This window comes from Trichoplusia ni, chromosome 7 (genome assembly GCF_003590095.1).
Source record: "Trichoplusia ni isolate ovarian cell line Hi5 chromosome 7, tn1, whole genome shotgun sequence".
In the NCBI taxonomy this organism is placed as follows: Eukaryota; Metazoa; Arthropoda; class Insecta; order Lepidoptera; family Noctuidae; genus Trichoplusia; species Trichoplusia ni.
The window spans coordinates 15,560,756-15,583,628 of record NC_039484.1 but is presented as its reverse complement, the minus strand read 5'-3'; the positions used below and the strand labels follow the sequence as shown (position 1 = coordinate 15,583,628).

The following is a 22,873-nucleotide window of genomic DNA, read 5'->3' as shown; positions in this document are numbered from 1 at the left end:
ACAATTTGTACTAACACATACAATTTGTAACGTACTCTGTACACGGCTGGGGAGAATAATCGGCTTAATTATCAAGTAGTCGGCAGCGGTATACATGCGGATTTAATAACTTATGCGGTTCGTTACCAAGTTTTGATTTGATGAATCTCCCTGATTTGCCTAATTCAAGAGGTGTCGAGTCGGGCGTCGCACTGTGTTTCAGCGCAAATTGTGCGCATCCTATTTAACGGAGGGTAAAACTAATTTACCCGTAGTTTTATTACGACGTGCATCAGGCACTGGAAGTACTTTGAGAGCCTCTCATCGTACCACTCGTTCTTCTTCCTTTATATTAAATTATTGTTTCAAGCCCAAGCTTTTTAAAATAGATCTAAGTAATATCGATTTATAGAGGATGTTGGATAGCATGGAAAAACTGAATGCATTATGAATCGATAGGTAACTGTGGGGAGCAACCTGTCGACTTTAATGGAGTTTACTTTGCATGCATTTATAATACAACGTGACACGTATAGGTAGACCCAGTAATGTCTTAACACAACGCTACTGGAACGTTTCAAACGGTGTAAATAAATTCTTGTTGTTATCTCGGATACCTGTATTAACAGTGTTTTCTTAAGCTTCAGCTTTGATAACAATTACACAAAATGTAAATTTCTCTTAGGTTTCAGAGCTAGCCAACTAACCTCTTTAGTTTAAATACGGTAAATTTAATATATCACAATCTTCTTATTATAACGCTCTGATTGTTTTGGGGGTAATGACATAATGCGGTGTGTGCAAACTTAATTAAGAATTGTTTGAATCAAACAAGCAGTAGTATCACATAAGCGTGACTCGCTGTTACGTATTACATTCATTGATATTTGTTTGTATGTAATGACTCACTTTAATCGATGCTATTTGTTAGCACATTTTTCTCCACAATTAACCTATCTGCGCAGTAAAGTAGTCTAACTATTTGTAAGTTTATTTCATTTGAACAAATTGTAGGGACCAGCAATTGCACTTCTTGAATTAGTGGAGAATCAACATTGTAATGCTGGAATAATTTACCTCCGAGATTACGTAGCCTCTACGAGTCAAAGTAAAGTAGGAAACTGTTCATTTAGTATCGTGTTAATACTAATGTTAGTGAATCTGTCAGCTATGTGTGTGCGAGGCGGAGCGGCGCGGCGTGCGGACTAGCATGCACCGCTCCGCCTGCTCCTCAGCTGTCACGAACAGATCCGGGAACATTTCTCTCACATCTAGGAAGACGATTTCTATTGTTTTCAGAATTAATCCGTCCGCGGTAGCTCAGACCACCTGTTCTATAATAACATTAATAGCCGCCGCGACAGTACAGACACGACAGTCGCCGCGGCGTGTCTAACGCGGCCCGCCATTGTCTCCGTTCTCAAATAATTCGTGGATATTGCACCCTGATTAGCAATTACAATGACCGATCAACATGATTCACTCAACGACCAGCGGTCCGTACCGAGTCGTTTCCTTTATTCATAACATTGATCAACATTCAGTCATAGTGAAGTAAAAACACTGATTAATTGATAGAAAAGTTTTACAAATTGTTCCAGTTTTTTTATTGTGAATAAATCTGGTTTCGTTTTGTAAACAAATGTTTTCTTGTTTGCAGTGTGGACGCAGGATATACAAGTTACGGCATGAGGGACAACGTCAAGTGAGTACCACCTTTATTATGTTCTATGTAAAACGTCACATTAATTTAGAAATGTCTCGCATCGAATGTCACATAACTTTTTAATTCGTTGGGTTCTGTGCTACAAAATTGGCATTGCGTAATGGTTTGGAACGACATCGTCGTGGATAAATTAACGGTTTATCTCGTATCCGTATGATAGTCTCAGGCAATCTTCATTAAAATCGTTGTATTAACGACGTTGTTAAAATACACGTGTTTGTTTCCGGAGGGAATTAAAACTAGATGTCATTACACGTATAGATAACCCGTGGACTGATACTGACGAATCACCTTTAACAGAGGTGTTGTTATCATGCCAAAGGTTTTATGAAAAGCACGTACTAAAGTTTTATCGTGCTATATTGGTATGTTTAGTCGTTCTATTATCAATTATTGGTTAGTCTCGTACAAGCGTCGCGTCTAAACATTGCCGTGTCCGAACTTATCCGGTCCTTAACTATTTCACACAGACATGTGTTAATTAATAATTAAATAGAAGGATATCGCAGTTCACGTGATCGCACCCTGATCTGTGAAGTTTTGAATGTTTATATAAACATGAACTTGTTTATTGTTGCTTAAGTTTCAAATTATGTAATTTTTCCGAGCTAGAAATAATATATTTTTGAAACGTAAATGTCAGTTAAATTATCAATTTAAACGGTTCAATAATAATTTGTTTATTTATGATATTAGCTCATCACAATATACCTAACCATTCAAAGTAATTGATAATATTTAATTAAAATATTCGATTAATTTATGATGCGTAAAGATTTAGAAATCACGACGTGTGAAAAAAAATGATTCCTCGTTTTATCCAAATGATTCCCAGTAAGGCAGATTGTAATATATTTCCCCATAATAAGGAGTTCGATTGATAGATAAAGTTCTTACAATTCGCATAAAGCGTTTCTGGTTTATCGGGTGTCATGACCAAATCATTAGCACCTTTTCTTCAAAGTGTTAACAGAATAGATTGTCTTTACGTCATTGTTTTTGTCATTCGCAACCACAGGTTCGCTAACCGATTTCAATTATTTATAAATAATTCACTCATTACCTAAATTTTTGGGTAAAACATTTCCTCTTCCAGGTCTAAATAATGAGCTACTTTTGTTTCCATGTATTCTTTAAAAACTAGTGCACTACGAGATGCTCTGTTTTCTCTACGAAACCCCTAAGTGCTTTGAGGTTTTCAGAAAATCTGAATCAAATGGAACCATATTAGATTTATATCGTGCAGAAATCTAGTAAAGAATCCTAGAGGGCTCTTAGCTGGCTGTGAATTAGCACTCAATGCACTCCTGTCTGTTCTAATCCCATTCGTTCGTTATTAATGCAATAAAAGGGGCAATTGGGTACACTTACGTGGCGTCGGGCTTCCTCAACAAACACGATGTGATTGTGGCTGAGCGTGTTTGTGGTCTATCTGTGGTTCAGGACAACGTCGGCCATGTTAATTATCTACATAAGAAAACTAAACATGATACAATTGCGTCATAGCCTACGTTTCAGGTAGTTTTCCACTTTTTTTCTGTATCATTTTATAATTGTTAACTTTAGTCTCTGATGTTCTACAAGTTTCGATATAATTGCTTTTAATAGTTATGTTCTATCAGATATAAAAACGTGCAGAGAACCTCGTATGAAAAATACTGTGTATATAGCAAGAAAAGCTTATATTTTGTTAGAATTTTCTGTTCCGGAAATCACGATTCCATTCTTGCTATATTAAAGAACCTTCTCAACGTAGATATTATTACATCCTTTAAAACCTTCCACGTGGCAGAGTATATATCCTTAACTACACATGCAGGGAACAAAAGTGATTGTCGTTCGCCAATCCGCTGTGGAAGTAGAAAGACTCCAGAACGGATACAATGTAACAGTGAGATTTGTGTTCGGAAATTATGCATTCAGCTCTCGCTGGTAATGGTTTTATAAGCCATTACGCCCCTATTTCTAGTGGGTAAGGCAAGTGTGTCATACGGCTTTATGCCATTAATTCCGTCGATTATGATAACAGTACTTGTAATAGTAAACTGTACCTTGACAGATGATCCATTGTTTAGATCTCCGACGATTCTTTTTGCTATGTTTTTTGTTCGAGTTGCGGAAGGATTTGTAACGTTTGTAACAGGCTAACAATGATACGGTATTTATAAATCAGTTATTGGATATTAATCCTTAAAGTTTAAAGACGAAGTAGACCTTACGATATCAAGAAGTAGGATATTTTATAAACTCCTTCATGAACAATGGCTAATATTTACAGTAGTCATATGAGCATAGAATATTTTATTACTATATTTACGCGTCGGTACCGTAAGCTAGCGTACTTTTTATTGGGTATGAGTAAATTAGTACTCAGCTTTGTTTATTTCTATCTAGCCTCATTCAAGTACAAGTTAGCTAGCAGGGTCGTTAGATGCAACTAAGTATCAGTTTTACATAGAGCTAATGCCTAGCTGACCTCGGTTATCGATAATTTAGAACTATCCTTAAACTTTATGTTTATCTACAGTTTATCAAAAACCACATGCGCAGCACAGTCTTCAGCTCTACGAAGTTGTGATTCATATTCCAATGAGCACTAAAAAATACTTAAATATGTATCGTAGTTCAGTTTAAGGGCAAAGAGTATTTAGTAAATGCCATGAATTTATGGGATTAGAGAAGGTCACGTTCACTGCCACGACACGAACTAAAGGTTAGTAGCCGCGACTTCACTTGTGAATGAACGTTAATAACCGAGTTATGTACATAATGCTCAGCTAATGAGCACTAACAACTCCATCAAGCTGCGACCTACCTGCGATAAAGGATAGATGTAGAATGGATCTCAAGACTGAACACTAAGTGCTTTTATAGTCTATGACGGTGCATCAGGTGAATGATGTGCATTTTTCATACGATAAAACGATATTACGGTTCAATCGTTGAGTACGCTAATGGACGTTAGATTATATCATAGTTCATTCAACTTTTAAACTTGCATACGTGAGTACCGGATCAGCGTAAGGTACTCGTGCGAGGCTGTCCTGGGTGCACCGTTACCCATACCTGGTCACTGGTCACTTGTTTATTTGGTATATCTCCGTATTTAATTTAGTCCTTTCACTTAAACTCATTGTTACACGTTTGGATTAGCTCCAAGTATTGTATGCAATTGAGAAAGCGGTTTCGATGCGCGTAACCTGATTCATTTAAAACTCAGGTACCTACATGATGTGATGTATATACCTTACAGTTAAACGAAATAACACGCTTAATTTATTTTATCTGTATTCTATGGGATGTTTCTATTCTTACTTTAGTATAAAAAAGTAAGAGTGATTATTTTAATTTACCTTGAGAGAAACCTAGTTTCGTGGCCATTAAGACGGTCAAAAAGGTTTATTGACCTCAGTCAAGACAATGAACTTGTCAAACCGGTCTACGAATACCAGATAAAAACTTCAATACGATAATATTCAATGACATCGGATCTGTTAGTTGCATAACTAGTATGCAATGGGTGTAGCGAGCTAGCAACTAGCGACTTGTGACTGGTGAGACAGGTTGTTACTCCCGCGGAGAGGAGCTCCAACACAGCCGGGACACAGACTAAGCACTCGAAGTATTCTATTGCCATTAGAACAGGCTCACACGTCATGCACTCCTCAACACCATAACGAGTTCCTTTAAACTAATCACACCTAACAGCTTTATTTATTCGTCCTTGGAGAACAGAAAATAAACGTAAATAACAAAGACAATTAACCTGTCCACTTTATCCATACAAAATGGTAGCGTCTCCGTACAGCTACGCACTTAATTGCCTCGCTGTTTAATTTCCTCAAGTGATTTCTTCGCCTTGAACGCTAGTTGCCCCGTTAAGTATTTTGTGTTCAATTGTGGGAAAAAATCCAATGACAACATTAAGCTTATCATGACCATGAGGTCACGATAAGTATTTTTTGTTATTCCTCGGCTCTCGGCGACTGCGACGTACTGATTTTGTTGTAATAATAAACGCGTTAAATTACACACGAGGTTAACATCGTGATAAATAATTACAATTATTTGAATGTTGTACTGACAATCGCATTGTAATGGAAACGGCAAAACATTAAATCGTGTGTTTATATTCACACACGACGATCTCAGTTAAGTATATAATAATAATGAAGAGAATAGGCCTCGGGTAGCCTGTTGAGTACAAATGAGTATAAACAATGAGTTGTGGTGCGCTGCCGCCTCCGTGTTTCAAGAATAAGCGGTCAGCGTTAGGCGATAGGCCGCGTGACGTTCTCCCCACTCGCACCTACGGACAATTACTATGAGGTAGTAATTAATTCTTCATTTTTGAGATACACTTGATGATAGACTATTTTTTTTTTAATATTCTGAATTTGGCGGTTTGACTATTCAGGTCCATTGATGTGTGCCTATTATCGTTATCAGCTAGGGTCATTTTTACGTACTGGATTCAGCTAGATTTTACACGTACAATACTTGTAATATATTGGTGCATTAGCACGGTAAAAAAATCACAATTTATTTCATTATATAATTTTGTCGTTATTAATACAACCTCTGATTATTATTGCATTTAGTTACGTAGTTCTGAACTCACACCTGATTATTTAAAAACTAAAGAGATAATAAACAGCTTAAATTGTGTTCAAGTATTCAAATAGTTCATTAGCAAGGTCCACTCCAGGCATGAAAACATAAATATATCGTAAACGGTTCTTCATAGCTTTGTTTCGCATGACATGTTAGTATTGAATTTAAAATACGATTCTCTGATAAAAAGCAGACTAAAAAGATTTTTTTCAATTTTTCCCAAACTTTCCAAGCGGCCCTATAATTTTGATAGCGCTTCGGTGCATCGATTTAAATTACTTTTTCCGAGAACTCAACAACGACCACTCGAAAACAATAATTTGGTCTGCCCATATTGATCAGCGCTATGGCATTTTGCATGGAAAACCCAATTTTCCTTATCCATGTAGGAATGGTGTTTCAAGTTAAACCATTGACCTCGTCTCGACGAAACAATGTATTTTTTAGAAGCACAATGTAATTGCAATATTAAAGTTTTTGCAAAATGTTTGGTTGCATTATGTTTAAATAAAGTCTATAAGATAAAAACCGCTTATCGATATAACGGTCTATCCCGTTTAATGCGGATTTCTCATTACGTAGTATTCACGATAAGAAATTAAGCGGAGAAAGTGTATTTTGATACTGTAAGAAAATTAATTTCGATTTGAATAATATTTTTGCGATAGATAGACGTGTCGGGAAAGGCTTTAAAAACCACACTGAAAGCAATGGGAGTGGAAATAAACAAACTTTTCTAATCTGACTGAAGAATAGCATTAGGTAAGTTTAACAAATAATTTGAAGGAATATTAAAACGTCTAATGAAAAGCCTTTAAATATAAATGTTAATATGTTTATGGAAATTGATCTGGTTATTATATATTTAAATACAATAGAACATTAGAATACATTAGTGTTGTTATTTTATATCGCCTATTGTTGCTATTTCTCTTGTTAGGGTTTAATTAGGAAGCTGATAATTCGATATATACAAATAATTGACTTGGTAATAAGTAAGATAAAAGTACGAGTGAGAGAGTGCAGACTCATATGTACCATCGTGTGCCAATTTGTACGGTTTCTCATATAATATATCAATCCGTATACAACTCAATAAAAGGCATAACCATTTTTTCGCCCAGACACCAAATCGGCACAATGTGCTTACCATTATAAACGTATATTGATTGAGAGTCCAGTTAACTTTCAGCCGATATGAAGACTACAGTCTACCTTTCTCACAAACGGGTAACAAGAAGTGCTTCCCTTTATATTTAAATATATCCATACCTGCACCTAACATTTGTCTGCGCACTAAGTTAGATTTTCAATTATTCAGAAGAAAGTAGATTCCTGCTTCATCTTTTCTGATTAGAATCAAACGTTTCATCACCAGTGTTTTAATCTATGAAGGTCTTTCTTTCTTACTCCTAATGAACTTGAACTCTGATCTAAGAGTTAATAAGTCTAGCATTTGTTTACTCATAACGAGCAAAGTGAGTAATTACTGAAGGCTACATTACAAAATGCAAATAAGTGTCGTCCATATTTCAATTTCTGTCAGTATTTAGGGGCCCGCGTTGTGTTTTGAGTGAGTTAATTAAGCCTTTGATTGGAATATTGTGAGATACTCTAGCATAACAATGAAAGTGCTTGTTCATTTCAATAAAACAAAGCACGCGGTGGAAGTGTTCGGTGGTGAAGTATTGATTCAAAGAAACTAAACAAAGGTATCGCAAATGAATCTAAGTATGACAAAGTCGTGAGCTATGAATTGTCCGGTACCTTCGCACTGACGAGCAAACCGTTTGAGCATTTTTAGCTCTTACAACTGTTTATGAAAATTCCCGCGCTTGAACACGATTGGAAATGTGGGGAGACATGTAATACTTTCGGAATAAGATTAATGAATATTCTTATTACGAATATACAAACACGCTTGAGAAAACCGCTACGAATAACTGAGACAGGTCGCTAAAGTAGGAAATGCCTTATTTGAAGATAGATTTTTGAGTCTCTTAATGAGACTCATTGTCTTTACTTTGAGTGAGTTAATGAAAAGGATGATATGCGAAGGAAATCTACTGAATACAAGACGTTAGAAAAATGTCTGGCCAAGGCAAAGGTAAAGCGACATACATGTTTGAAAGAGGATACCAATGTGACTTTATGCAAAAGGCGGCATCGGGGCTCAGCTAGGAGTAATCCGAGATCTTGGAACCAGACTTCCCCTTTCGCTAAGCCGATCCATACGATACTTTAAGATGAAGTTCTAACTCTCGAATTATAGAAGTGTAGTGTTCTTATTTTTCATTTCAGCTTTCTGTTACAATGTCACTTTTCTCACAATCCGTCAATTCCCTGGAAAACATCGTTTTGGGACAGGCAAATTGCCAAATTTGTAGACGATTTTTGCCAGGACTTAATCAATTTACCTGGGCAGTGAAAAACATGGGACGATAACAAAAAAATACTTCCAAATATGGCAGTGACTTCTGTGCCAAAATACTCATGGTGTTAATGTTATCCAAACACCGTTCAGGTCGACGACGCCCGTCCGTGTTTTTATGCAAATCGAAAGACCATTGTTATGACGAACAAAGTCCTGCAAACTATAAACCATAATGGTCGTGACACTTGAATTTCTTGAAACAATCGAAACTGTGATTTATGTAAAAAATTCTTTTGGAATTCTTGGCATACTTTTCATTATTTATATAATCCTAACAGTTCAACAGTTGGTGTAAATAATAGAGCTAAATACGGTATTTCTGTATTCCTAGTTGTATTTTCCATTTTGCGCAATGGAGTTTGTTCAGCTGAGGAAGATTCGTCGTTTTGCGGCAATCGGAAATCTTAATAGACGGATATGCAACATTCGCATATGTGAAAACCGTTGCCAGAGGTATTACAGCGATGGTCACGGTAGATACAGCTCATTGTTAAAGCACGACACGCATATTATTTACTTATAATGATGTCAAGAACATCAATAAATAATTCTTCCCTGCGAAGTAGATGACCTTATTTTTAAAGACTACCGACATTTTCTATTTAATGACTAAATTTCAGTTTTTACTGTAATAAGTGATTTAGAAATCACACTAACATATTAAATGGGAAATGTGCTTGTGTGTTTGTTACATTGTTATTCTAAAGCTTCTTAGAGATTTCGTTGAAATTTGGTATTGAGGTAGCTAAATAGACTTAGATTAACACATAAGTTACTTCTATTCAACTGCATTAAGGTGGGCTTTGTTCTTGCAGCTATACTATAACTAATACCCATAAAATAAATCGGGAAATTAACATGTTGTTTGGTTCACACGCATACATTACGAAGTGACATATTGAACATAGCACCTCTAAAAAGGTTCGTCGGTATTACATACACAAGTCATACCAAGTTTACAATAGCATTCGAGTGTCAATTGTTATTCTCTTTATTGGCTAATGAACTAGAACTACCGGTCAACAGCTGTCGAGGTCTAAAGGTTTAACTGTTAATTTACGTTTCCTCTATCGAACTCGTAAAATTAAAAGCTTGTTTTCGTTCGCGACTGCGTATCAACGTTTTAGGACCACAAATTTAAACTATCTGTAAACAATGTTCGTATAAACGTTACGCATAAAAGTCTTCGATTCGGGAGCTGGTTATAAAATCCCTATTTTATTGTTCACGAATTGTTTCCCACTAACAGTTGGATGACATCCAAATATATTTTTCCGTGTCGCGTTATGGGCTCTCCTTAACGGAAACGTCTGTTTGTTGACACAATTAGTTCGTTTCTTTCATATCCAGTGTCAAGGTTGTTCTTCGTGTTTGATGTCTATTGAGTTACGTATGTCATAATAAAGTGTTTTCTGTGGTCTCACTGCACATTGTTTTGCCCGCATCTATAAGTGTTGGTCGTTACTTCTTTGTGGTAAATAATTCATAAACCAATGAATTTTATATTCACTTTAGCCCGCAGTTTCGTTACCGCTACAAAAGGACCATAATGTTAGCGTTATTTCTGTTCCTTATCAAATATCAAAGTAGGTCCATTGGCCCTTTTGCTTTGCCTTAAATTAATATTATTGCAGGTGTGCGATACACAATAACACAGCGTAGAGTGGCATCTCTTTCCCACATCTTTAATAATATCACTTTAAGCGATGATGGTAGGAGGCAGGAGTTATTGCGTTGAGAAGTAACAAACATAAACACACACACACACAAACTTTCGCCTTTACAATATAACTGCGATTATTACTTTTGTTTTAAAGTCTATTTGTGTGTGATTTAAAATATTTGCGGCCTTCGGGGACGAATGGAAATTCAGTCGGTATACGGTGACATAATAGAAAGGTCGTGACTAACTTTGTTTCACAATCAACCTCACACTACTCGTTTCTAGTAACAATGCGACCCAATTGTGTGTACGCTGTCACTCTAGCACCTGTACACTTCCTTCTAGATTTTATTGCAATACTTGTACAAATGTTTCGGACCGATTTTGATACTTTTCTGCATTCAATATTTACCAGATACGGTTCATCCTGTACGACCATTAATTTACGTACACACAAAAAAGATGTTACTAATTTTCCGGTATCTGTAATAGAATTAGAATGTTTAATGTTGAGTTTAGGCTCACCAGTCAGAAGTAATGATCCTAGTACCATCTATGCATACTAGATTTAACAAGTGTCTATTAAATAACCAAACAAAAACGACCGTGCCATTTAGATTGATATAAAGCCAACTTTAATCTCATACTAAAACATCCTGCACTGTTCTCTAAGCCAGTGTCTTAGCTAATAAGCTTAACCTGTGCCATTGAAATAAAGATTTCAATGATTTTTCAAATAACTTAAACAAAAGACAATGATTAACGGATAAGTATTCGTGTTGATTGTCTATTTGTCTGTTCGTCTGTTCATATGGAACATTTAGTTTCTAGTTGACTGCCTCCGAACACCGAATAATTGTCGCCGCCAAGGTAACAACTTTGTAATGTAGCGAAGTGGGTCAAACTCGCTTGATGACAGGCAAAAGGTACAAAACACAATTGGGTGGAAGTAATATTAAAATTATCTAACGTGCATAACGTGTGTGTACAAAGAGAAATAGTTTCTTAATATTTCATAAATATCCGTAATCCTGTGAATGTGGAAACAGACGCGAGGTTTAAAAGTTAGGAAAAAAAATAATTATTTTAAACTATTGTTTCTTCTAATAAGTGACAACAAAAAAACGCACATTTAAAAAAAAAATATTTACCTATATTTTATTTATGCCTTATGGTTATAGTTAACAGAAGTGAACATCTTGAAAACAATATTTTTTCGTATCGATTTACGTAAAGAAAAGTCATTATGGTAGATTATTTTAAAAAATAATTCTAATCATTATAAAAAATTGTGTCACTAACAAATAATACAACTCTAAAAAGATCTCCTTCATCCCTTACCGTTTACGCTACAATGCGTTACAAATATACATGTCCTTTCAAAACATAGCCCTTCTAAGGCAGTCGGGTTAAAGGTGCAATAACTAAGACTGGCGTTAGAGTGTCGTTTGAAACTTACCGACAAAGTGTAATGAACTTTTCCAAAGGTCAGTAGGGGTGGCACCTGCAGGCATTCAACTTCTTTTCATAAACACCGTGTACTTAAGTCTGTGTGAGCTAGCTAGTTTTTTCCTGTAGCAAACACAGGCTATAATTAATTCCGCGCCTACCTAAGAGCAAAGTTTATTAGACGAGTTATATTTTTACAACCAGTCCGTAAATGCACTGTAACTATTTCTGTTGAGAAAAATATTGTATTTAAATTCGAATAGACATTTTTTTTAGTCCGATTAGGTAGGGGGGTATACAAAAGGGTCAACTAAAAAAAAAAAAAAACAAATCTTGTTACAGAAAGACGTTTTTCTCCTAAATATTTAAGCCGGTTTACAAACAAGACTTTAAAAGAGTTTTCTTTAAATCCCCATAAGATCACAAGAAAGGATCAAGTAGGGATCCCGGGCGACTTCTTTTCGTTTAGCACCAAGGAAAATTACGGTTACACGAAAATTGGGTTACCAAAACAAATTGAAAATTTGGAGGCAATTTTCTCCCTCAAAGAACAACCAGACTCATTTTTTTTATTTCCATTTTTACATAACTTTGGTTAATTTAAGTAATAGAATCTTTTGAGATTCTCGCCTAGCTCGATTACATTGTAATAGGCGAAGAAATTGAAGTACACGTCTGCCTAAAATCTATCTAAATTACGCTTAGGTACGTTAATAAGCAAACAGGCCTTTAGAGTTATAGAATTCCGTTATGAACAGGTTGTATAAAAGCAGCTGGAACTTTAATTGGTATACCTGCGACATCATTGTAATCAGTACCCATTAACTGAATCCTAATCTGCCATTAGCTTACAGGCACGCTAACGTACGACATCAGATGGCTGCACGCTACCTTTTTACCATTTGTTAGGCCAATTACGTGTTACAAAGCTAATAAGTAAATAAGCAAAAACTCCAATACATCCAGTAAATGTTGTTGTTTTACGTCAACAAATTGCTAGCACGTGATTTTCCTATCTATCGTTTGCAGTTAGATTCGCAGCAAATAGGCAATCTCACGATTATACACGGTTGCAATTTATTGGTTTAATGCCGTGTCCGGGCTTCGCGAAATTTGTTTTTTAAATCTCACGAGCTAGCTTACATTTGGTTACTTAATGCAATCGGAAATATGAACTACTGTATCGATGTGAGATGGGATTGGCATGTTTTAACCTTTGTCTCTCTAAATTTCTCATTTATGCTTAGATCTATTATAGAATTCAAGACGCAAACCTGACTTATACAACCCGAGTCAACGCTCGTAAAAACAATGGTTTATATTTTCAGAATAGTAGTTAATTTCAAGAATAGTCAGAAATGTTTAAATTCTTAATGTAATAACAAGAACACCCATTCTTAATATGTTAGTAAATCGTTATGAATATTAAAACAAATATATCTAAAACCATTGTGTCAAGTGATTAGATGGGTTGAAGTTTAATTTGTTTTGTGTTGACTTGACAGTAATTTCCATATTGTTTCTAAGAATCTGTTAACATCTGCGACTAATAGAATACGAGGAGGTAATCAGTAATAACTTTTGTCATGTTTTGCTTCAAGTTAAATTAATAATGAATTATTTATTTTAAAAGTGTTTACTCACATGTATCAGGCGATCCCGAAACCAGTCTATAGTTCCGGACTCAACTGGAACGCGTGGAACGTTATTAAATAGTTATTAAATAAATAATTATGAATCCGTGTCCAAAGTTATTATAATAATTATTGGAACCTGTACTAAATGCAACGTGTCATTTGCAAGATTTCAATCACGATCACTTCGATGATACACATTCACAAAATTGCTTTTATACAATCAGTGATATGAAAACTTCATAATTTTACTTATCTTTCACCGTATCATTAGATACCTTAAATATCGAACAGTTTTGCACATTTTTATTCCTTCATTCTCTATCTCTCGGCAGTCTGACCTTTATCGCCGACCCAAGCTTGTTCTTCAAAGATTCAAATAATTTTTTACCATTGTAAGTTAAGATTTTTTTTCAAGTTTCAAAATTTGTTGCAGACCGTCCTGCTGGGGTCAGCGGACGAAGATTGAGAAGAGGCTGATATTGGCGGTCGGCGTGGTCTCAGTGCTGGCCATCGCCTTCCTTGCCGCCTTCATCGCGTCCCTCTTGGTGCGATCAGCTGACATCAATGGTAAGAACTTCTAAAAGGGTACCTCGAGCCAAGTGACATAGACCTATGTATGTTAAGATAGAGTACCATGATGTGTACCAGCGTGTACTACTATTTCAGCATGTTTGTAAACGATGTTCTAGCCTTTCACGTGTGTTACCGGTTCAGAAACCTATAGCGGTCTGTCCAGACAGTTTGGAAACCAGCTTAAAAGAAAGTTAAGTTGTGAATCAAATCATCGTTTCCCATAAAACTTTGTCGAGAACATAAACTGTGTCACTTGGCTTAGATAATTATAATTTCTTATCAAAAATGTGTATAAGATACAATGAAAATTGTCTATTTTTGTAACATACATCCGGCTAGCATCGTTCTTGACCCTGATCAGAGGTTGTCTGTACCTACCTTAAATGTCTCATTGTTGTAGACAATAGCCAACGTCATGATCACCATATTCGGCATGGTATAGTTAAATAAACCTGGTAGTAAATAAGCCAAAATACCCAAGTTATCAAAAATCCCTCTATTGTCCATATTTTTTGCTGCACTAAAATATAGTTTTCAAAGGACGATGACCGTAGCGATTGTCGGAAATAAATTTGAAGCGGAATACACAACACAACTGGAATAGGTTTTTACCGAAATAGAATCATAATATTTTTAAAAACTAAACAAAAACCTCTAACAGCCAAACGATACCTAATATGAATAAAAATCCGCAACAACTAATAACAGACGATAATTATGGTAATTGTAAATACAAGTCCAAAGATTCGTATTGTTTGGTTAAACTTGAAATTGAGCGCGTGAAGCAACACCGGTGGGCTAACTAAATAAATTGAAACACTCGCAATTCTCGAGATGCCTATAGAATATTTAATTAGAGAAATTGTTACGAGCGATTCGCCTTTGTTTCATTTTACTGGTCACAGGTACAATTGACGTAAGGTCGTGCAAACATATTTGGCCTTACTGCGAACGAGGTCTTCAAATACTAAGACGTTCATTACTTTTTCCTTGTGATAGGAACACTCTGTAACTGTTCTCTGGTTTCAATCTAATTATTTTTATTCTTAACTAGTTGTTTCCCGCGGTATTTTCCTTATTTAACAGTTCTTTTTTTTGTCTGTGCCGAAATTTTTCCGTACTTTCTCACCATTTAAACCTTCCCTGGTCTTCTACTAATATTTCAAGAGTTAAATTAGCCAAATCGGTTCAGCCGTTCTTGAGTTTTAACAGGAAAAACGCACAGCAATTCATTTTTATATGTAAAAAAAAGAAGAAAGAAGATTTTTTATCCCTGCGCTACGTTCTGCTTACAGTGAACTTGGCAAATAGTGTAATCCAAACGCATTTCAAACTACAACAAACCGAACATAATTGGAACTCGATATCTCGTTCCAATGTAGTTTTTGCTAACTGGTTTTCCTCCCTTACAATTCTATTTACACCAGTGAACGTACCTATAGGACCTTCTTTGAAGCCACTGCCGGTATAGTTTATAGCTATACATTTAAAACATTATAAACCTCTTCGAGATTTTTGGGAGTTTCAAACTGTTATTTGGCTTCGTTTGGATTTTTATGCTATAGAAAGCTATTGAGCTAAGCTGATTGAAAATTTTGAGGTCTTTGACGATCAAAGCCTCGTTTTATCCTTGACATCTTTTTGGAAATCGTATTTATTTGATAGAGTAAATTACTAGTAAAGGAAGGATTAAGCAATTAGGCTCATGGGCTTCGATAAAAATTGCTTTTCCACAAACTTGCTCTTTCGTATTTTTTCCTTCCATGGGTCAATTCCTTCTAAAGGTTATCGTGTAATTCTCAACCTATCAAGGTTACCTACATGCCAATTACGTTTAGTATTCAAAGGATTTAAACATGACCATAAAGGGGTATAAACAGTAAAATAGACCCGCTTTACGTTTCATTATTGCTGCGCAGTTTTACGTACTCACAGAAAACAATAACCCACATGGATAGTTATTTATTTTCCCTTATTTGTTGATGGAACTTTCCGCGTTATTTCTCGAGCTTATCACTCAAATTTCCGGCATTCGATGGAACGGAACAGCCTTGCCGCTTCTCGAGTCGCTTCCACGCGCTAGCGGTGCTGTATTTTATATCCTTATAAGTAGTGTGGAAAGGTTTTGAATCATTTTAGAATATATACGGAGTACCTAGTTTGCTATTTGAGCAGGAATGGTATAATAACGTTATCAAAAAATTGACACAAGACAAAATACTACACTACTAAAATTTCAATAAAAGGTATTCATAAATTCTTATTCTTATATGTAAAATAAATATTTTAAAGTAACAAAATAGCAATTTGATAACACAAACTTCAGTAAGATCGATATCGACGTAGAACTATACTCTATCATAAACCGATCGAGGTGTATAAGTAAACTCAAGTTCAAATTAAAATAGTTGAGTTTATAATAAGGTAAACAACGCCTGAAGATTGAAAGCGCCGGTGAATATTAAAACGACATGGCTGTCAGCAGGAGCGCGGGGAACTTATGAGAAGCTTAGGCGTCGGGTGAACACAGGGGTAGCACGACAACGGTTCAGAACACAATGTTTTAATTATGTAGAATGTATCACACGTGTGATTACGACTTTGATATTTTACGCGCCTCGCATGTGAGACGCGACCCGGAAACATTCAGGAAGCGGCCAGGGCGACTACGTGATCGAATTTGCACATCACTGCGCAAGATTTATCTAGCGGAAACTTTAGAAATCATTCTAGAGTTTACAAAGCCTGTACAAGTAACTAAAAATGTAACATTTTCGCAAGAAAACGTTGAAAAATTCTGTAAGAACTGGTGAGAATTTCGAAACGTCAGATCACGTTACGTGTCGAAAGCTCGGCAACGCTCCGGTGCACGCACTCGTGTCTTTGGACATTACACTCTATTATTATAATAACATTACAATACAAAGGTCAGTTTTCACACCGAATTGGCTCAACTCGGCAAGGTTAACAAAAGTGTAATGACAAAATTAAATATCGATCGATTTTTTTACTGGCTGACTGCAGCAATAAACTTTTATCTTGCTACAGACAGATTCTATTATTGCAAACATTTTTAGTGCACAAGGAATTCAAAATCATGAGGTCTCATATAAACGAAACCGAATGTAAAGGACGTATCACATCGGTCTTTCAGTAGCTAGCTTGCATAGTAATATATGAAAGTATGAGTCAAAAAATGATTATCCTTTTCGATGATATTAATTTAATCTCACTTAGGAGGGGTTGGCCATATATGTATCATTTATAAACACAATTCTAATTAAATTTAATTACTCAATGACAATTCAATTTGTTTAAACAATAATACTCTCAATAACTTTTAAATCATTTCACTTACTTGTAAATGATCATACAAGCATCTCTACTTCACGGAATAATAAAAATAAATTAAATATATAATGCAGCAAACCTAACTTAACTACATAATTCGAAATAGGCATGAATCATCTCAGTTAAAGTACGACAATAAAACGCTGACAAATGGAACATGTTTCATAGTAAAACATCAACCGAAGAGAAAAAATCTTTACCGCCGGGAGACCAAGTAGCACCCGCAGTGTTGTGAAACCATGATAAGCAGAACCGGCTATAGGGTTCTCGGGACCATTTACGAACGAAACATACCGCATTTTTTTACAACTTTCGCATAACGCCATGTAATCTCAGACTTAGCAAAGTTTTTACTATGAGTACCTACTGATAAAATTACGCATATATTTCTAAATACATACATATCATAGATAAACTTCTCCAGACACAGAAAAGCTGATCGTGCTCATCACACAATTTGTCCCGGGAGGAAATCGAACTCACGACTTCCAGTATAGCTGTCAGGGCCTCAAACCACTAGACCAACATTCCCGTCGATTACATGAAAACTATATTCTAGCGCGTTTCGAGTGACCGGTATTTTAATCTTTATGACCGGCCTCTGCGGGTATGAAACCAGCCTTATATTTCTTATGGACTCGCACCATACAATTACATAGCTGTATGTAGAAGTGTGTAATTTATCGTAGTCATCGCAACAACAATACCGTAAAACATCTTTGATTTCCTTGTAATTGGTATAAGTAATTAAATCTGTGAATTTACCGCTTCTGATAATAATCAAAGGTTCTCTGGTTATCAATATTTTTGATACTTGCAGAATCATATTTCACATTTTTGTGGTAGTTGGTTAATTCCATTTTCACCCGGTTTTGCTAAAGTATTTGTTCAATCAGTTAAAAAAGAAATCATTTAGGTACGTTTTAAATTTAGAAGTTTAATAGTTTCAGTAAAAGCGAGTTTCTTTACTACCTTAGTTCTTCAATCGTGAGCGTAATAAAAGACTTATTTAATAAGCACGTGGATGCACCTCAATTTTAATAATCTGCTACCCGACCGGATCATAGACATCCGGATAGCGTAGCGCAATATCTGACAAACACCAAGGGCGCCGCTCGTTCAAGTGTGAAATCGGAAGACGAACAATGTCGATCGTCCCATACTCTGAAAATAACCTTTTAAAGGAACTAGAAAATATTTACATGTTTACACATTTTCGAATATTTCATTTCATGGTGCTTTACCACGAAGAATGTTTACTGGTTTAATGATTTCACAGTCGATTCTTTAACACCTTTGTTTTATTTACTATTTAATAATGTATTCAAAGTGAATTTGTATCATGAAAGTTAATATTAATCTATTATTTATAAAAGTAAATTGAGTCTGCTTGAACACGTTAAAATTATATAAGTGAATAATTTTTATCCTAAAATAATTTTATAAGAAGTAGCTATTTGTAAGCAAAAAATATGGCTACGTATTATTAGATTGTATCGCATAATTTAGCAGTTACTTGCAAGTTTATAATGCGGTATGATTGCTCGTAAATACCGGTCGTTTACCTAGGAACCGTTGAGGCTAGGAACCAGGGATGTTACATTCTTAATAAGGTAGTGTGCCGAGTTCAATGAATTCACTTAAAGGAAATTGCAGAATAGTTGACATTCGTTTACATAATGACCCTTGATAGGTAACTGGAAGATAATGACTAACAATTTTGCTGTGCGTAGACCTAAACAGAGGCTACCTGCCTACGTATTAAAGATGCACTGTTGTGGGAATAAGACAGCGCTTCACATTTTGTAATGACGTCTTGCTTCCACAACACGAGTCCGGTTTGCGATGTAAGCCCACAGGTCTAACTAATTTATATGGAAGCGTAAATTGCCTTTAGCAGACTTCCTAGTCAATGATTGAGTGTGTGGTGCACTTAAATCGATTGAGTCTATGTAAGTTTTTGTCATAATCAACGTGCTTAGATGCGTAATTGTATTGAATAACTGTAGGTGCTCGTTTTTATTTAAGTCTGCGGTCTTCATTTAGTTAGGTGTACTGACGTAATAGCGTGATCGTTGATTTTTGATCCATGTTTTCATGGCCATGCTGTCAAGTCTTTTTTAATTCAATCAGGATTTGTTCGTCATCGTCACAAAACTAATTGGTTCTTTCTTGATATCTATGATATGGACAGTATAATATTTGTAATTTTAGTTTACAAGAGTAGTTGCCGGGAATCACACCTTAACACCGACAGACTGTAGTCTCTACTACTAGTAAACTTCGTTCTCATTCTTCGAGTTGGAAGCTGTGGTATTTCTGTGTTTGGGTTATTCCGTCTGCTCTTGAATGTCATCAACGCCTCAATTTTTCGCTAGCTCTCGCTCAGAAATTTGGCGCTGAATGTTCGCAGCGTCTATCTGCGTTAGCAAGGGTCAACTAGCCTCTGTATATACCTGACAACATAATAATATTTTACTGCAGCAAAACAATAAACATAGAATACTTAAATCAATCATCCTCGACCTTCAAGGAGGTTGCAATCTTGGCAAGTTGATCGTAACGTAACTTGAATGTATATTTATGTGTATCCCTATCCTTGTACGAATCACTCATTCATTTAGCATGTTGTATTTGTATTATAGACATACCACAGACTAGTGAACTGAAAATTTCTTCGTCCATGCCACCGGCTGTAGTCGCTAAAGGCGATGTGGAGCTGTGCAACTCACCCGGATGCATCCACACAGGTAAATATTCCTTGATATACCTACTGTTCAATGTCGTGACCTTACGTCATCCTAATATGTGTTTGTATTTAAAAGATAACGCCTATAGGATCTTTTTTGACAGTCTGTAGTGTAATTCTATCAGTTTATTTTTAACACTTTTTTTGTTTAATTATTCCACTAATATTGATATTGATGAGTTGCAATAAAATATTTACAAAAACGAAACTCAATTCACATCAGTTGGATATCAATCTCTTTTAAAAAATTTCTAACCTTTGGTTTAGCTGATTATAATCTGCTGAAAAGTTGCACTGCTGGTACAGTAATTTACAGTTATAGAACTTATCAGGGCGCTAATAAGTACAAATATTATTTCAAATACAGACTATGTTAACATCGAAAATCGCCTTTAGCTTTTGCTTTAGACGTATAAATTAAATTGCTAAATGCACCTGTTTGTAACGGTGAAAACGTGACAATAGCTTTAGAAAATTTCACAGCAACTATAGCAAGGTTAAACATAACACTTTATTTGTAGCACCAGTAAATCATTATCAATAATTGGGCTCCGAAGGCCGTGTTTCTATGCTATTATGACCCGTAACACAGGAGGAAAGCGATGTGCGTGTTTGCAATATTTACATGACCTAGGTATTTTTTTAAATCGGCATTTAGCATAGACTGTTTGCGCAATAAAAATAAATAATGTGTAACAGAACGAAATCACATCGTGAATTCTATTTGATTTGAATTCCCTTCATCATCATCATCTACAGCCTTTGTCCTCCCACTGCTTACTAAATGACCGACGCTTTTTTTGCCTAGCTTTGCCTTATGTTTTATGCTATGTTTTAGAAAAAATAAAGCGGCTTCAAAACTTTCTTTAAAAAAAATTATAATATTAAAAAAAACTGAATCATTATTAGAAACTAACTCGAAAAATCTAATTTGCTCAAATATTTTCAAGAACTCGTTAACTGATAGCGTATTTATTTTATAGCATCCAAGCTCCTTTTGAACATGGATGAAAAGGTGGACCCTTGCGATGACTTCTACGACTTCGCTTGCGGCTCTTTTGTGAAGAACACTCGGATTCCTGATGACAAGACTTCGGTCAACACGTTCTCGATCATCACCGATCAGCTGCAGGAACAGATCCGAGCGTTACTGGATGAGCCAATCATTGAGAATGAACCACGACCATTCGTTCTTGCCAAGACCCTCTACCAGGCGTGCATGAACCGAAGTAAGTATCCTTTATGCCACTTCACTGAATACAAATTTTACATAGTACCTTTGCAAATGTGGTCCTTCGAACTTCGTGTGTAATGCGTTGCCAACGTGTATTAATACGCTTTTTGTAGCTCTACGTTGTGAACCAAACTTCAAATTCTATTCGCCATCGATCTAACCAACTTGGGTGGAATATTTTAATTTAAAATTTCCTTAAGATTGTTTTCTAATAATTTTTAATAACTTTTACAAACTTCTTTCTCATAAAGACAACAAGCTTTGGGCAAGTCTCAACAAGATAACCGCAAATTGGAAGCCAAAGTAAACAAACTTAATTCACTCTCCGTAAACAGTTGGCGAGTTAGGCGATTGTTATTTCATTTTGAATATAACGCTTCTTAAGTAGGTATTAAAATGAAGATTGTTCTTAATATAAGTGCCGCTTGTTATGATTTGTTTTTGTTTTATCGTTCATATACCTTAAGTGGCACTTTGTACAAGATCACGAGTAATGGGGATAACTTTATACAAAACCAAACAGTAAAACCGGCTTGTTATTATTCTAATACGCTGAGCTTGGGCGGTAATTTAACTGTAATGTTGTGGAGTATTGTGTTCACGATACGTCACGTTTTAAGACTAAGGCTAGACGGCTAAAATCATCTAGTAATAAATCTAAAACTACTTGGCAATAGGGATGATGACAATTTTTTTTTCAGTGTCTGTCGTGTAGTTTTTTGTATAATAATGGATACATATTTTTTTAATTTGTCCCGCAAACATAAATTGACCAAATCGCAGTGAATGAAACTTACGCGCGACGTCACGATTGAGTATAAATTTTACCGTATCGTTACGTCACAAGCCCCCTCTCCTAAACTTTAAAGCAGTTAATCTTTGTCAATTCTAGTTTTTCTGAAAAGGAAAAAATACGTGTCCAATACTTTTCAATTATCTAACTGAGGGACTAATGAGATTTTTTATTTTTATACCCAGTCATCATCCCTATTGATCAATAATCGATATAATCTACCTAAATCTAATATCAAATAAATAAAATTAAAAACCAATACTTTGACAGATCCCAATGACATAGCTGAAGATTCCAATAACTACTTTATTGATAAAGTGCAGGGGAAACTTCAGGTTAATAGCAAACCAAAATATTCTAAAATTAACACAAATAGCAAATCCATGTTTATGGCTCCCAGTTTACCACTAGACATTCACAAAATCATAATATCGTTGAAAAATACTAATAGAGTACAATTGTACTGCCACCAAGGTAATTAAAAGCGTATCAATCGAAATATGTAAGTATGTAATCACTTAAGTTATATACTTATTAATATATCTATAAGTGCGGGTATCTACAGAGACGCATTGAAAATAGCTATAGTAAAGCCACTCTTCAAAAAAGTACAACAACAAAAAGGCTTTCGAATAAATAAGACAATTAATATGGCCCTATACGACTTTCTA

At 35.5% G+C, this 22,873-nt stretch overlaps 1 protein-coding gene across 4 annotated transcripts in view; it reads left to right on the top strand.

Moving 5' to 3' along the window:
* The window catches only part of LOC113496208 (neprilysin-2), a 38,649-nt gene that overhangs the window by 4,936 nt on the left and 10,840 nt on the right, over positions 1-22,873 (top strand). For 3 of the 4 annotated variants that reach the window (XM_026875370.1, XM_026875372.1, XM_026875373.1), the window contains exons 2-5: positions 1,640-1,684; positions 13,936-14,069; positions 20,072-20,176; positions 21,159-21,404. In XM_026875370.1, coding sequence (XP_026731171.1) covers positions 1,640-1,684; positions 13,936-14,069; positions 20,072-20,176; positions 21,159-21,404 — 530 coding nt within the window. Of the gene's footprint in view, positions 1-1,121; positions 1,476-1,639; positions 1,685-13,935; positions 14,070-20,071; positions 20,177-21,158; positions 21,405-22,873 lie in introns of those variants that run through there. The other variant, XM_026875371.1, reaches the window with a different exon arrangement.